This window comes from Limanda limanda, chromosome 14, assembly GCF_963576545.1.
Source record: "Limanda limanda chromosome 14, fLimLim1.1, whole genome shotgun sequence".
Lineage (NCBI taxonomy): Eukaryota > Metazoa > Chordata > Actinopteri > Pleuronectiformes > Pleuronectidae > Limanda > Limanda limanda.
This window is the reverse complement of record NC_083649.1, coordinates 26433059-26448125: the sequence shown is the minus strand read 5'-3', so window position 1 is coordinate 26448125 and position 15067 is coordinate 26433059. Positions and strand designations below refer to the sequence as shown.

At 40.1% G+C, this 15067-nt stretch overlaps 1 protein-coding gene across 5 annotated transcripts in view; it reads left to right on the top strand.

Annotated features, from left to right (window-relative positions):
• cblb (Cbl proto-oncogene B, E3 ubiquitin protein ligase) overlaps positions 1–15067 on the top strand; it is a 52856-nt gene that overhangs the window by 21275 nt on the left and 16514 nt on the right. For all 5 annotated transcript variants that reach the window (XM_061085396.1, XM_061085397.1, XM_061085398.1 and 2 more), the window contains 3 exons: positions 3996–4152; positions 6843–6964; positions 14814–14951. In XM_061085396.1, coding sequence (XP_060941379.1) covers positions 3996–4152; positions 6843–6964; positions 14814–14951 — 417 coding nt within the window. The remainder of the gene's footprint in view (positions 1–3995; positions 4153–6842; positions 6965–14813; positions 14952–15067) is intronic.

Here is a 15067-nt window from a genome sequence, read left to right as displayed (position 1 = left end):
CAGCAAAGCCTGCTTCAGTAAATGATCTATGTATATTACTTATGTCACATATGTCCCTTAGATCAATGGATTTCTTGTGTTTTACGTCAGGATATGGTGTAGGAGACACAGTTTTAATTAGAAGGAATAATAGGAGTACAGCTAAAATATGCAACTTAATACATCAGCAAAAGGAAACTAATGATACTAAGTCTGTGTGTTCTAGTTAGGCGTTGTCAGACACAGCACTTGCTATGTGAGGCTAATGTATACAGGCAAGTGAATATTAAAGTGGGCAGCCATGCGTTGAACGAGAAAGTGATGTTCCCATCAGCCCTGGCTTGCTTTTATTAAAGCCGTGACTACTTTCAAAAGGCATTTTGTTAAACTCAGAGGTCATGAAGCATTCAACTGTGCTTTATTTTGTCAGGTTAATATCTGGCTGTCCTTCTGCTGTCTCTGTCCCTGTTATCTCCCTCGTTCTCTGCTCAGTTTGATCTTTTTGCTGTTGCAGCTGGTAGCTCTGGAACTGTTGTGATATCACCACATTGCCTTGCAAGGTGTGCATTTTTATTTTATTGTGTCAAATCACAACCTATATCATCTTAAGGCACTTTACAGAGAACTAACAACATAATAGAGAGAAACCGAACAGTTCCCCCAATATGCAAACACTGGGTGACAAGAGGAGATATAGAACAGACAGCGTACTTGCTGTATTCAACTGTCCGACTGGTTGTTATAATGACAACAATAACAGTGAAACCTATTGATAAAATAATAATAATAATAACAATATAATTATTAATAATAATAATTTATATACATGTTAACACTTTCAATTTAGTGGGGACTCAGCTATCTTAAGATTTGATGACCAGCACTAGTTGTATGTAGTTTTCCACCAGTAATGCAACAATACTATTAAAATATATTTTTATAATAAGTTGGGAGTTATATGGTTGGTTTGGTTTTGTATTTATATAGCGCTTTTGTAGTCTTGATGACAGCTCAAAGCGCTTTACAATACAGTTTTAAATTCACGCATTCACACCAGTGTTAATTTTCGCAGCTATTTTTGATTTAGTCTTAGTCTTTTGACGAAAATTGCATATTAGTTTTAGTCTAGTTTTAGTCATTTTTATCCTTCTTAGTTTTAGTCTAGTTTTCGTCGACGAAAACAAATTACATTTTAGTCTAGTTTTAGTCACATTTAATAGCCACATTAAACTCCTTATCTTCCCTTCTCAGGTCCAGGCACCCCCTGTGTTGTGTCTACAACTGCATACTAGTCTAGCTTGCAGTAGTTAGGTTGTCCATTAGATGTCCCTCCTATAGGTCTATAGCAGGGGTCGGCAACCTTTACTATCAAAAGAGCCATTTTGCCCCCTCTTCCCCCAAATAAAATTTGTCTGGAGCCGCAAAACATATTTGATAACAAAGCTGATAAAATTTTATATAAAGTTATACTATACTAATCTGTAGATTATTGCATTTATGAAATTATAGAACAACAATAAAGAAAACTGTTGACATTTTATTTATTTTTACCTGTTACAACAAAGGGAAACACCAAATGCTGATGAAGAGGAGAAGAAAATACACAGGCAAGTGTAGGCCTACTTTGAAATAAATTAAATGCAGAACTATGTAGGGTTATTTGAGTCATCCCCATATTTGTGGGAAATGTATGAAATAAGAAGTACCCTATTTTGAAATAAATAAAAACATATAGCTGCAGCCTATATATTTTAGTTGGCGTTGGCGAAATGTGAAAACAAAAATTGAAAGCAGATCAGACCGGAGGGGGAAACTGCAGCTGGAGCTCGGTAGATACCAACTGCAGCCTCTGCTCTGATCCAGAAGCTGCGGCGCTGATCTCAGAGCAGCTGAGACCAGAGGAACTCTGTGTTTTCACTGTTTCCATAGTTAAGAAGCAGCCGGGGAGTCAGTGACCGCCTGCTTCACATGAACGAGCTCTGATCTCACTGTCTCTCTGAGCGAGTGCGCGGAGGCGGAGCCTCGGGACCGGTGCGCTGTCTGGCAGCACACACACACACACGCACACACACACAGACTCGCCGCTCCGGGAACTTCATGACGGCCTGATACGATTATGTTTTTAAAAATTGTTGTGACTTAGTCAACCGCCAACATTTTCGTTTCGTCTCGTTAAGGAAAATTAAAATAGATTTCGTCATAGTTTTTATTTTCAAAGATCCATTTCGTTACGTCTTCGTCTCGTCTTAGTCATGGGAAAAGGGGCGTTAACGAATATTTTTCGTTATCGTCAACGAAATTAACACTGATTCACACACACATTCATACAGTGCATCTGATCGCAGCACTTTGTTATTCTATGGGGGGCTATTCAGGGTCCAGCATCTTTCCCAAGGGAACCTCGGCATGCAGATGGGTCAGACTGGGGATCAAACTGCCGACCTTCAGGTGGGAGGACGACCACTCTACCCCTCAGCCACAGCCGCCCACAAAGTACACCTCCAAATTATGCAAGAACTATTTAGGGAAGAAGCAGGCAGCTGGTATGCTGTCTGTAATGGAGTGGCCAGCGCAGTCACCAGATCTCAACCCCATTGAGCTGTTGTGGGAGCAGCTTGACCGTATGGTACGCAAGAAGTGCCCATCAAGACAATCCAACTTGTGGGAGGTGCTTCGGGAAGCGTGGGGTGGAATTTCTACAGATTACCTCAAAAATTAACATCTAGAATGCCAAAGGTCTGCAATGCTGTAATTGCTTCAAATGGAGCATTCTTTGAAGAAAGCAAAGTTTGAAGAACCAAATTAATATTTCTAATAAAAATCATTATTTCTAACCATGTCAATGTCTTGACTATATTTCCTATTCATTTTGCAACTCATTTGATGAATAAAAGTGTGAGTTTTCATGGAAAACACGAAATTGTCTGGGTGACCCCAAACTTTTGAACGGTAGTGTAGATATCAGCTATTCCTCACTTTTTTCATCAACATCCATGAATCAAAATGCCCTATTTTGCAATGTTGAAGAAAATGAAGAGAAGAATCCTTGATCCACCCCCTAAATGTTCCACCAAGTTTCGTTGTAATTCGTCCAGCAGTTTTTGCTTAATCCTCCGAACTAACCACCAATGCATATGAAATCATAACCTTCTTGATGAAGGTAACCAAAGTACTTTACAGTAAAAGTCCTATTTGACTACTCACATCCATTCTTTTTTGTACAATGATTTCGCTATCACACAGGGAAAAATTTAGTTTTCAGCATTTTGCCTGAGGACACTTTGAAATGCAGAATGGACACTCAAACCACTGACCTAATGGTTAGTGGACAAACCACTGTGAGCCACAGCCACCCTTTTCATTATGTTAATTAGCATAAAACTGACGCTCTGTTCATCCCCTCCTTGTGACTGCTGCTGTTACTAAATGTAACACTTCATTTATTCAGTAACTGTGTTGCCACTGAAGTTAACCCAGCCTGCAATTATATTTCTGCAAAACAAGTTTGCTTTTGCAGTGTAGGTGACAGCAGTGGCCTCACACATCGGGTATTTGACATTTAGCAGCAAACAATATCACAAACAGATACATTCCTTTATCAAGACACCATCAAATGAAAAGTATACATTTCTACCGAGTCATGGGTGAGGTCATCACTTTTATTACTCTGTTATTTGAAAATCAATTACTCTTTCTTAAGAATCTTCACACCTGAGCTGTGAATTTGTATCATGTGTCTCTTTGTAGACCTTCTATTGTATTCTCAAATATACATTTTACTAAATAAAGACACATAGTTGGAAAGCAAAATCCAAAAGCTGCCCTGTGATAGGCTGGTGACCTGTGTAACCCACTAGTAGCCCAAAGTCAGGTGGGATTGGCTTCAGCCTCCTCACGACTCCCGGATAAGTGGGTATAGCTAATGGATGTATTTGATGAAATTTGATAAAACACCAGTTATAACACAAGCTGCTAGTATCCATGATTATATTTTTGGACTTGTTGCTCTTTTTCAGGACAATTGTGCCATGGAAAGTCTTCCGACAGTGCCTTCATGAACTGCATCCCATCAGCTCGGGCCTGGAAGCCATGGCCCTCAAATCCACCATCGATCTCACCTGCAACGACTACATTTCTGTGTTTGAGTTTGACATCTTCACACGCCTTTTCCAGGTTGGTTGACACATAACTGTGAATCTAATCTTTTTCACACATGCACAGGTGTTTTACTCTAGGTTCCATACAACAGGGTACAACAGGTTTGGACATTTGTATGCAGTGCCTCTAGTTTGTTTTTACTTTTGTACACATCTTTTTTGTGAATGATTCTTGCAAAAAAGGGAAAAGAAATGTGTTTTGGATCTGTGCTAGTCTGAGTTGTATTTTTAATCTTCCTTTGATGTGACATAAGAACTCAGTCAGTCAGAGTACTGCAAGCAATGACACCCACAAGTGCCACATTTAAAACAGGGAGACCAGCCAGTTATGTCATTCTGGAGTATTCCTTTCTGAGAATAAACCAGAAACAGAAAGCATTAAAACAAAAGGATGCTGGAAAAGGCTGGTGTTGTTATTACATGTGTTGACACATCTGCAGGTGTTCCCTTCTCCAAGCTGTGTTTATACCGGGTCTGCTCGTATCATAGGAAGTTTCAAAGATGGCAAAAGAGGATGTTGCACTCATGGTGGTGGCTTTATCTTGAAGACAGGATATCTGATCAAGCAATCTCCCTAGCTCCTAGTTTATTTTTGCTAAAATGTAGTATTGCCTGAAACTGAAATAAACCATTTCTCCTACATATGGATGTTGAATGTATTCTTGAATAAGAAATATAGAATCCATTTTGCTAGTGCATATTTTCAGTTCTATTTTTGTTCCTCTTTGAAATGTGTGGATGTACTCTGTGTGGCTTTAGCTCCCTTCTGTTGCCAGATTACAGGCCCATGTGGCTTCAAGATGGTGTGTGGGCGGTGAGGCCTCAAAGCGATGCTTTACTTTGGCACAACCTTTGTACTTTACATGTTTACTCCGAGCATGACAAATACGCATGTGAATACTAGACTGATTTTGTCAGGATGTGTTGATTTTAATAGGTTAAAAACAAACTGAAATCTCGGATTTATCGCTTTTTTGACTTTTCATGAACTCGTGGGCTGTCGGTGTGCTAAAGCAAATACAGTGGTAGATAGTAGTTACCTGGGAAGCCACTTCAAGGCTGGTGTAACTTGTATGTTAGTCCCCTGTGTTCGGCCTTGTGTCCCTGGCCTGTTGATTCACTGGTTGGGAATCCTGGTGGAGACAAGCGAGGGATCAGATAACAAAGAACAAAAATGGGCCAAACATTTGGAAGGTTGGGCAGGTCTTATGCTTAATTACTTAAGTTATTGACTGTAGAAACTGGATTTACCTTCATGCAAATGTACAAAATGTGTGACGGAACCAATGAATGACAGAACAGTGTTTTGCTTGCTTCCCAGTCTGACTATGTCCCACTCAATAGTTAACTTAAGTGTATTTTTCCATTTGGCTGTCGACTGCCGCTTTGGGCAGGGCCACTCTCCAGTGTACTGCTCAGATCAACAAACTCACAGAGTGGTTAGGGCTTGCTCCATTGCCATATCAGCCCAAAGGCCAGTAATTTATTTGCCAAACCACCTATACAGTTTGTTGTTATTGTCCCTGGTGAGCTCAGCTAACAGGCTGCATGGAGGTGAATGACGTTGCACCACATGGAGCCAACTGGCAGCCCCACTGATCCCCTCCCAACACAATCTTTATGCTCTTAATTCAGGGATCTGATGAACACCGCTTCGCTGTCAATACCAATGTTCTTTTTTCAAGTGGCAGGATGTCTGAATTTAGTATTTCAGCAACATTATGCATCTCATTTACCTAAAATCATTGGTACACTGACTTGTAGGTGGAGAATTTGGAAAGTGGGCTACTGATCGATAAATAGTGGCTTAAACTACTAGAATCATACCCAGCAAGTTTAAGAGTAAGTAACTGTAGGTTAAACAGGGTTTGTCTCTGATATTCAGTGAGGAAACATACATTTTTTTTACCAAGAATTCTACATAGAGGTGTGTTTGTTCGAGCAGTTTCAGTTCATGAAGCCAGGAATCATGAGCAGTATACACGTTTGGCCACATTTCATGTTGGTGCAGTTAGAGTTCCAGACAAGAAATGCATAGAGGCTTAGTTTTCTGTTAATGAGCTAAGAGCATGATTGAATTACTATATTTGGCTGTACAGGAAGCTGTTGCTCAGTAAAGGTTATAGTGTTACTTTAAGCCGGAAGTGTGGTTGTTACACAGGATGGAAAAAACACTGTGTCATTAAAAGATAGACATACACATTTGTTCTCCTGTCTTTGTGTTGTGTTGTGAAGTGTCTCTTTTATATGTGCATATAAAGTTACACATTAATGTCTTATTGATAACACATTTATTTCAAAGATCATTTAATAAATCTTTGCTGCTGAGCAGTCAAGTAAACTGACTCCTCCCCTCAGCATAAGTTTTGCTAGTTCTCTTCCCCATCAACCATTTTGTCATTTGTATAACTCTGTCCTGCAGAAAACCTCAAGCCAGCAGTAAACAAAGCCAAACACAATGAGTTGCAGTGCACAAGCTGCTTGCATGCTCTTAGTTGTGGAGCTGGCTGGACATCAGAGACCTCAGCCTAAGCATTTTCTCTCTCAAACATTCACTTTGTTTTTCCTGTTTGGTGACACCCAGAGAATTCAGACGCAGCCACGTTAACCTACACTTTATCACTTGATGTTGACCATATTATCAATATATGTAGAATGTGTAATAATTTGTTTTGTGTTAACAACTCTGGATGGTCTTTTTTTCAGCCATGGGGATCAATTCTGAGGAACTGGAATTTCCTAGCAGTGACACACCCCGGGTACATGGCCTTCCTTACCTATGATGAAGTCAAAGCCCGACTGCACAAGTACATTAACAAGCCTGGAAGGTATGGTTACTGAGTGGGTATTTTAATTACCTGACACTTGTTAATTACATGGAAAATTTCACATAAGTCAACCCAACAAGAAATTAAAAACTGTGCATATGTTGAAGGATGATAGAGCATCAGTGCACCTGAAGATTAGAGTGGGTTAGGGCTGAATCAGTTTCTGTAACTTTACCAAATTGACAAGCTGACATTCACGCTCAGTTGACACCACAGCTGATGGTACACAGCTTTGTCTCTCTCTGTCACTGTTGATGTGAACAAAAAAGTACAGGTCCTTCTCAAGACACAGGCCAAAAATGTGGAATTGATATCATGTCTGCCTGCTGTCAAGGATGGCTGATGTCTTTTGACTCCACCCCACCTATGGCTATTTTGACTCAACCCCACCTGTTAAGAGTCGGGTGAGATTCGCCTAAAACACCTGTCTGAGGAATACCCAAACTAAATTGAAAGCTGTTCTTCAACCATTTGGAGTACATGCAAGGTCTTGGTCTCTTTTGAAAGGTAACATTCTGAACTCCCCCCCCCCTCCACAAAGGCCATTTGGAGACTCCAAAAGACCCTTTATAACCAAATAGGCTAAAAAGGCTAATTTTACACTCAAGATCATACTTTTATATAAAGGAGACAAAACCGGTCTTATGGTTTAAAATGTACACAAATAAACATCTTTCATGTTTTTAGCAACATGAAGCAGTCCCGACCGGGGACGAAACACGGACGCACGATGCTCGCGGACCAGCTGGACACTGTTTCACAGTGACTTGCTTGCTGTCTCCTTACATTTTTTCCGTGAAGCAACACATCTGCATGTTGGAAATTTTATTGGCTAAACGATACGTCAGTCATCAGAACAATCGGTTGCAATTGGCTCAGTCTTTACACGTCAGAAGAGGGGCAAGCTCTGTCCGTCAACGAGGTGTCTTGTTGGCTATTGTAGGCAGCCCATGCCAGCTCCAATTGGGTCAAGTTTAGATTGACAGCTTACTTGAACCGATAGGAGCTGCTAGCCACCATTTTTGAGATCGAGAGATCCTCTTTGTTTACATGTGAACAGAAGGCACATCAAAGTTTACATGGAGCTGCTGGCTGCTCTGAGATTACGCAACAGCTGACTGTGGCTATTCTTTGATGTAATAGTGTGTTTTGGACTGATTATGTTACTGGATTGGATCGTCTGGACCTTTGGCAATGTACCAAGACCGTTTTTGTTGGAATGTTATCGATCTGTGGATTAATATGATGCTTCTGAGGTGAGTGACGTCGACTTTGTTATTGTTTTAAATGTGTCAGTGTTCTGACTTAGACGTAGATTGTACCGGCTGTGGTGATCATATCAAGTACACATGTGCCAAAAGTTAGACTAGTTTGATGAGCATAAATTGGATCATTCATATCAATTACATTTTATTTGAATAGTGCCAAATCAAAACATACATTATCTCCAGGTAGTACATAATACAACAATCAAGAATTTTGGCAACTGCTGAGAGAAAATACTCTTTAATTTAAGCCCCTACAAAAAACGTTCCTTTTTTTTGACTTTGTCGCCTCTGTGGACAAAAGCGGTAATGCTTTCACTATCTTCTGTAGTTAAAACTTTGTAAAGCCATCATTTGCATTTGTTTTGGAAGGAGTCTGCACCTTACAGTGAGGTCTGGGCAGCAGCGTTTAGATATAATGCCTTCGGCTGTGAACCGGCTGCTCTTCCCGGAGTCCCTCATTGGGTCTACTCTGTAAAGAGAGCAGCTGGCTACTGCGATCGCAATGTCCAGGATGTGGTTGTTCCGCCAGGTCTCTGTGATGACGGTCACACAATGAGGCGTCATTCTCGTTCTTATCTTATCCATCTTGTTTGTAAGAGACCAAGAGTTGGCACAGAACAGACATTGGAGCATTGGTCTGTACGGGTTAGCCTTTAGCTTAGCGTGTGGCCCGGCTCGCTTACCCCGCTTCTGTTTCCTCTTCGTCCACCGCCTGTATAATTTCTTGTTGGATGGTAATTCCGGTGGTCTCTGGGGGGATTAAAGAAGTGTTGAGACTGAACCCCATGCCAGCAGAAACGGAAACAGCTTTTCGGGCTTGACTCTCATAGTCCAGCCATCTGCCTCAACACATTGTATAGTGTTGACTGTTTTCTACTTTAGTGTTAGTTGTCCAATTAGGATTATATTAGGGGTGGGAATTAGCAAAAATGTGACGATTCAATAGTATTGCGATATTTGGGCCACGATTCAATATAATGGCGATTCTTAACATTTTGCGATACAGCAAGTATTGCGATTCGATTCTGCGATATATTGCGATTCATGTCCCCCATATTATTCAAAGGCATTACAAAAAATGAGGAAAATAAATCTGCTCAACTCACTTCAAATGTCACATTTAATTCTGTGAACAACATTGTCTTCTACACATTAACTGAAGTGCAAAAACTAAGGAATGGTAGTGCACAAACTTTGTCCTTGAACATTCAGGACACTAGGGGCGGGAATCAGCAGGGACCTCCCGGTACGATACTATCACGATACTTGAGTGGCGATACGATGTTTCTTTTGGTTATTTTTTTTTTTTAAATACTGGACCATGGAAAAAAGTTGAATCATACCTTAAAATACAACACAGTCAAATTCACTTAGAGCTTTACAAGTTTTATTTCAAATATTAACATTCATTTAATGACTGCCGGGCAGCCAATAGAGAAAATAAATAAAAATGTGCCCTTTATTGTATAGCCCCTGTCAACTGCACACAAACTGACAGATTACGAAATGTATCCCACTTAGGCTACTTTTAAACAATAAATAAAAGGTAAATTAAATAGAATGAATAAATTGTTACTTAAAATATAAACTTTGAAATAAACAAAAAGTAGGCTATGCTTCATTGTTGTTTGCATGTATGCTATGCAAAGCTAGTGCTTGGGTATGTTTAGATTCTTGTGCTAAAATAAGAGCTGGTCAACATGATCTGGGGTGATGTTACTCCTCCCCCCTATATATACCCCCGTACAAAACCAATAAATATATGTTTAACTTTTTTTTTTTTAAATACATTTCAAAAAATAATAATTCGTAACTGAATCGATTTTTTCCCCCATCCCTAAATTATATCAACCCAAAACGGAACTCAACGAGGGCATCTTGTCATATGAATGAGTATTTTTTGCCTATAGTGCATGAGCCAGAAAGGTTTTCAAATTTTAGTATTCACAGCCATATTGTTTGGCTGATTGCAGAGGTTAGTTATTTTTCTTGTTTCTCGTGCTGTCTGTGCGTTTCCTCTTGGCTCATGGACATTGCACTGGAATGACGTCACACACACAAAAACTCCCTTATAGAATTTGAAAAGGTAGAAAGTACATATTCAGCCTTGTTTGGCAAATCCAAAGTCCCATGAGGAGCTATATTAAGCCACTCAGACTTGAAGACTTGGCACTGTATATAGGCACAGGGCACAGACACACAATACGAGAGCATAATAACAAACTCTATAAAGTAGGGACAAAAGCAGAGGAGATGATGGGTTTACAATGTCTATTACCTCAAACATCCCCGCTATGGAGTAACTGTAATTTTCAATTAGGTGGCCAACCTTTCACATTCCACCCGTGGTCACATTAAGCAGTTTGTATTTTCTGCAACATTTTCATAACACTGGCCTTTGTTCATTCCAAGACATCAAAGTGGAATATGATTTACTGGTCACCTCTTACTTCCTTTACTTGAGGCTAGCGGTGTAACGGTACATGTATCTGAACCAAAAAAAATTGGTACGGTCCTCTCGGTATTTGTGTGCGTCTCAAATTCCACAAGACAACTTAAGCGAAGGACCAGATGTGATGTCGGCTCTGGTCATAGCGACCACATTGTGAAAACCCTACCTCAACACTTTTTTCCGCTGTGTGGCAACACTTCAGTTTCACAGTCAACACTAATGGCTATGGACAAAGACAAGTAGATCGTACAAAAGCCGACATTGCAAATTGTTAGTGCCAGCAGTGCCACCCTCTGCAAACGATGTGGACAAGTACAAATATGTATATTTGATTATGTTTATCATACAATACAATAACTGTGCAGTTTGAGAACAGTTAATTTAATTATTATTATTATTTTAATTAATAAGTGTTTACTTTGTATTTTACTTTGTAAAAATTAGGTAGGTAAGAAAGACACAGCCATAGCTTACCAGGGTTGAATAAAAAGAAATAAACAATCAGTTTAATATTTTCTTCTCGTTTCTACCGCACGGAAAAAAACGAACTGTGACCTCAAAACCGAGGTACGTCCTGAACCGTGATTTTTGTGTACCGTTACAACCCTACTTGAGGCTGAGATCAACAATGAAGGTTTGCTTAGCGAAATTACATCAATGAAGTGATTTCTTGCATTAGCTGGGTACAAGTTTGAAAATAATAATAACGTATGACATCACATGGAAAATGTATCCAGTGTGCAAAGGCCTGAAGTGTGATCAGATTCTGCTTTGCTGTTAACATTGATACATTTTCATTCATCTAAAAGTGTCGACATTTCTTTCCAGCAGTGCTGGGAGAGAAACACCTCATATACCCTCACTGGTCTAATTTATTAATATGATCATGTTTGAAGCTGTTCCGGAAAATATCAGTCAGAAATATTGACTGTCTCTGAATTTCCATTGGGATTATGTAAGTCATGAATCTCATCCTTTACTGTCACACGTCTGACTCACAATCTGAGTTACCTTCCGAAATCATCATGTTATACCTTTGTTTCCAACCCTATGATAGCATCAGAGTGTAAATGATCCCTTAAAACAAACAGCAGAAATCCTTTTCATCGAAGGATATCCTGTTTTAGACCAGTTTAAACTTTGGAGGTGGATATCTGTATATATACAGGTGGGTGCATTCTGCACACAGCACCTCACTTTCAGCTATGAAATTCAAACTCATTGCATCACAGCTTTCTCAAAAAAGAGAATCACACAGTTTGTGAGTAGCGACTGTGGATGTATGTGTGTGTGTGGCATGTGCTGGGACAAATGCTGACAAGCTGTGTTTAATGTGGTGCCAATGCTGAGGGTTTTTATGTCAACGTGTCAAGTTACTGGTGGTGAAGAAGAATGCAGCTCAAGAAACTACCTTTAGGAACACTGCTAATTTATTGCACGTGGCTTGTGTAGCCCTGACCCCCTCAAGTGTGATAACATGGATCAGATAATGAGGGAACACAAAGACGTGTGTCTGTCTGTAAGGGAATGTGGATGGGGTTTACTTATTGTCTGAGTATGCAAATGTGAGGGTAGCAGATCTCCGAGTGAATCACGCAAATACCATTGTTATGAACCAGCAGTGGAACAAACACAGACACACACACACAGCTGTGTGGGCGGAGGCAGTCATTTCAAATGAGCTTCAACATGTTACCATTTCAACTCACTCAGACACACTAAAACACACAACCACACCTACACACATGCAAAAATACACTTATATGCAAACACTTGGATGAGTCAAATCCTACAGATCCAGTGAAAAGTCACCGCAGGATTTACCGAACATTTCTCAATGTAACTTGTGTCCTCACACTTTATTTTGCTCAGTGGCTTTGTTGTGGTTGGAGGTGGGATCATACTGTTGTCAAGGCTTGCTCCAAATCCAGTTTTCTTGCTGGACTGCATTAGCAACTCTTCCTTTGTCTATGTTTTTCACACATTTCCTTTGTATTCAGATGTGAGTGACATAAAGAAATCGCTCGTGTTTAAGTTGTAATCCTCTTCAATTGTCCTTCAAATGAAGTTGATCACATAAGGTCAGTGCTGCTCGCACTTACACTCCTGATCAAAATCTTAAGACCAGTTAAAAAATTGCATGAATTTGCATTTTGCACTGTTGAATCTTAGGAAGGTTCTAAGTAGAGTTTCAAAATGCAAAAAGAAGAAATGGGAACAAGAGCCCAAAAGTTGTGAGCAGGCAATTTATTGAAAACAACAATTTAACTGAAGTAGGCTGTTCATCAGCTGATCAAAAGTTTAAGACCACAGCTAAAAAAAAAAAAAAAACCTCCTAAAACAGAAATTAAAGTGTCAAAAACTGACTCAGTAATGAGTAGCTCCACCATTATTGTTGATCACTTCAAAAATTCGTTTTGGCATGCTTGATGCAAGTGTTTCCAAAAGGCTAGTGCGAATGTTGCGCCAGGTGGTGAAGATGGCTTCACGAAGGGAATCCACTGTCTGGAACTGAAGTTCTTTTTTGTAAACTTCCCTTGCCATCCATCCTCAAATGTTCTCAATTAGATTAAGATCAGGGGAACACGCAGGATGGTCCAAAAGAGTGATTTTATTCTCCTGGAAAAAAGTCTTGGTCAGACGGGCATTGTGAATTGGAGCGTTGTCCTGCTGAAAAACCCAGCCGTTACCACACAGACGAGGGCCCTCAGTCATGAGGGATGCCCGCTGCAACATCTCCACATAGCCAGCTGCTGTTTGACGCCCCTGCACAACCTGGAGCTCCATTGTTCCATTGAAGGAAAAAGCACCCCAGATCATGATGGCGCCCCCTCCACTGTGCCGCGTAGAAAACATCTCAGGTGGCATCTCCTTGTCATGCCAGTAACGTTGGAAGCCATCAGGACCATCAAGGTTAAATTTTTTGTCGTCAGAGAATAAAACTTTCTTCCACCTTTGAATGTCCCATGTTTGGTGCTCCCTTTGGTGCAAAGTCTAAACGGGCAATTTTGTGGCGTTGAAGGAGACGTGGCCTTTGAAGACGTTTCTTGTTTTTGAAGCCCTTCATTCGCAGATGCAGTCTGATGGTTATTGGGCTGCAGTCAGGACCAGTAATGGCCTTAATTTGGGACGAGGATCGTCCCGTGTCTTGATGGACAGCCATTCGGATCCTCCGGCTCAGCGCCGGTGAGATTTTTTTGGGTCTACCACTTGATTTTTTTGTTCCATAACTGTAATAAATGACTGTCTCACTGCGTCCAACCTCAGCAGCGATGGCACGTTGTGAGAGGCCTTGTTTATGCAGTTCAACAATCCTACCACGTTCAAAGACGGTGAGCTTTTTTGCCTTTGCCATCAAGAGATCTTCACAGTGTGATTACTTGACAGGAAATGACATGGAATCCAAATTTTTGCACAGATTTTGGCTTTTAAAGGCTGTGGTCTTAAACTTTTGATCAGCTGATGAACAGCCTATTTGAGTTAAATTGTTGTTTTCAATAAATTGCCTGCTCACAACTTTTGGTCTCTTGTTCCCATTTCTTCTTTTTGCATTTTGAAGTTCTACTTAGAACCTTCCTAAGATCCAACAGTGCAAAATGCAAATTCATGCAATTTTTAACTGGTCTTAAGATTTTGATCAGGAGTGTATATACACACACACACATACGTATACACTCACACACACACAGTCGTGTCTCCATGACTTCAGAGGACGTTACATTGACTAACATTGATTTCCAGGAGACTTACTAACTTTAACCATGGTAACTACTTGCCTCACCCTAACCTAAACCTAACACTAACCTAAAACATCTAATAAAAAAAATTATAAAACACTGAAATACTGTGTTTTTATACAGTAACAGTAGTAAATTCAAAAAGAAACATGTAGAGAAGAATACAATGGATAAAAGTAACAAATACAAGACAGAAAATGAAAATGTATATTATCAGGTGTAATGATGAGAGAATTACTGTGGAATAGAGCATGAGTTGTTTCTGTGTATTTGTGCTTAAAAAATGCAAATTTTAATAGAAAGGTAAATTACGTTTTCATCCAAAAATGGATGCACTGATTGTTTTGCACATTGTGAACCATGTTGATCTGCACTCCCTCCATCTCTCACAGTTACATCTTCAGACTGAGTTGTACTCGGCTGGGCCAGTGGGCCATCGGTTATGTGACTAATGATGGGAACATACTGCAAACCATCCCACACAACAAGCCACTGTTCCAGGCCCTCATCGATGGCTACAGGGAGGGCTTGTATGTATCCCATCAAACACTCCAACACACACTCTTCCTTTCTAGCTCACTCTCTGTTCACATATTGCAAGTTGTGCTGAAGTATCCACAAGTGTACGAGCTGCACACAAATGAGA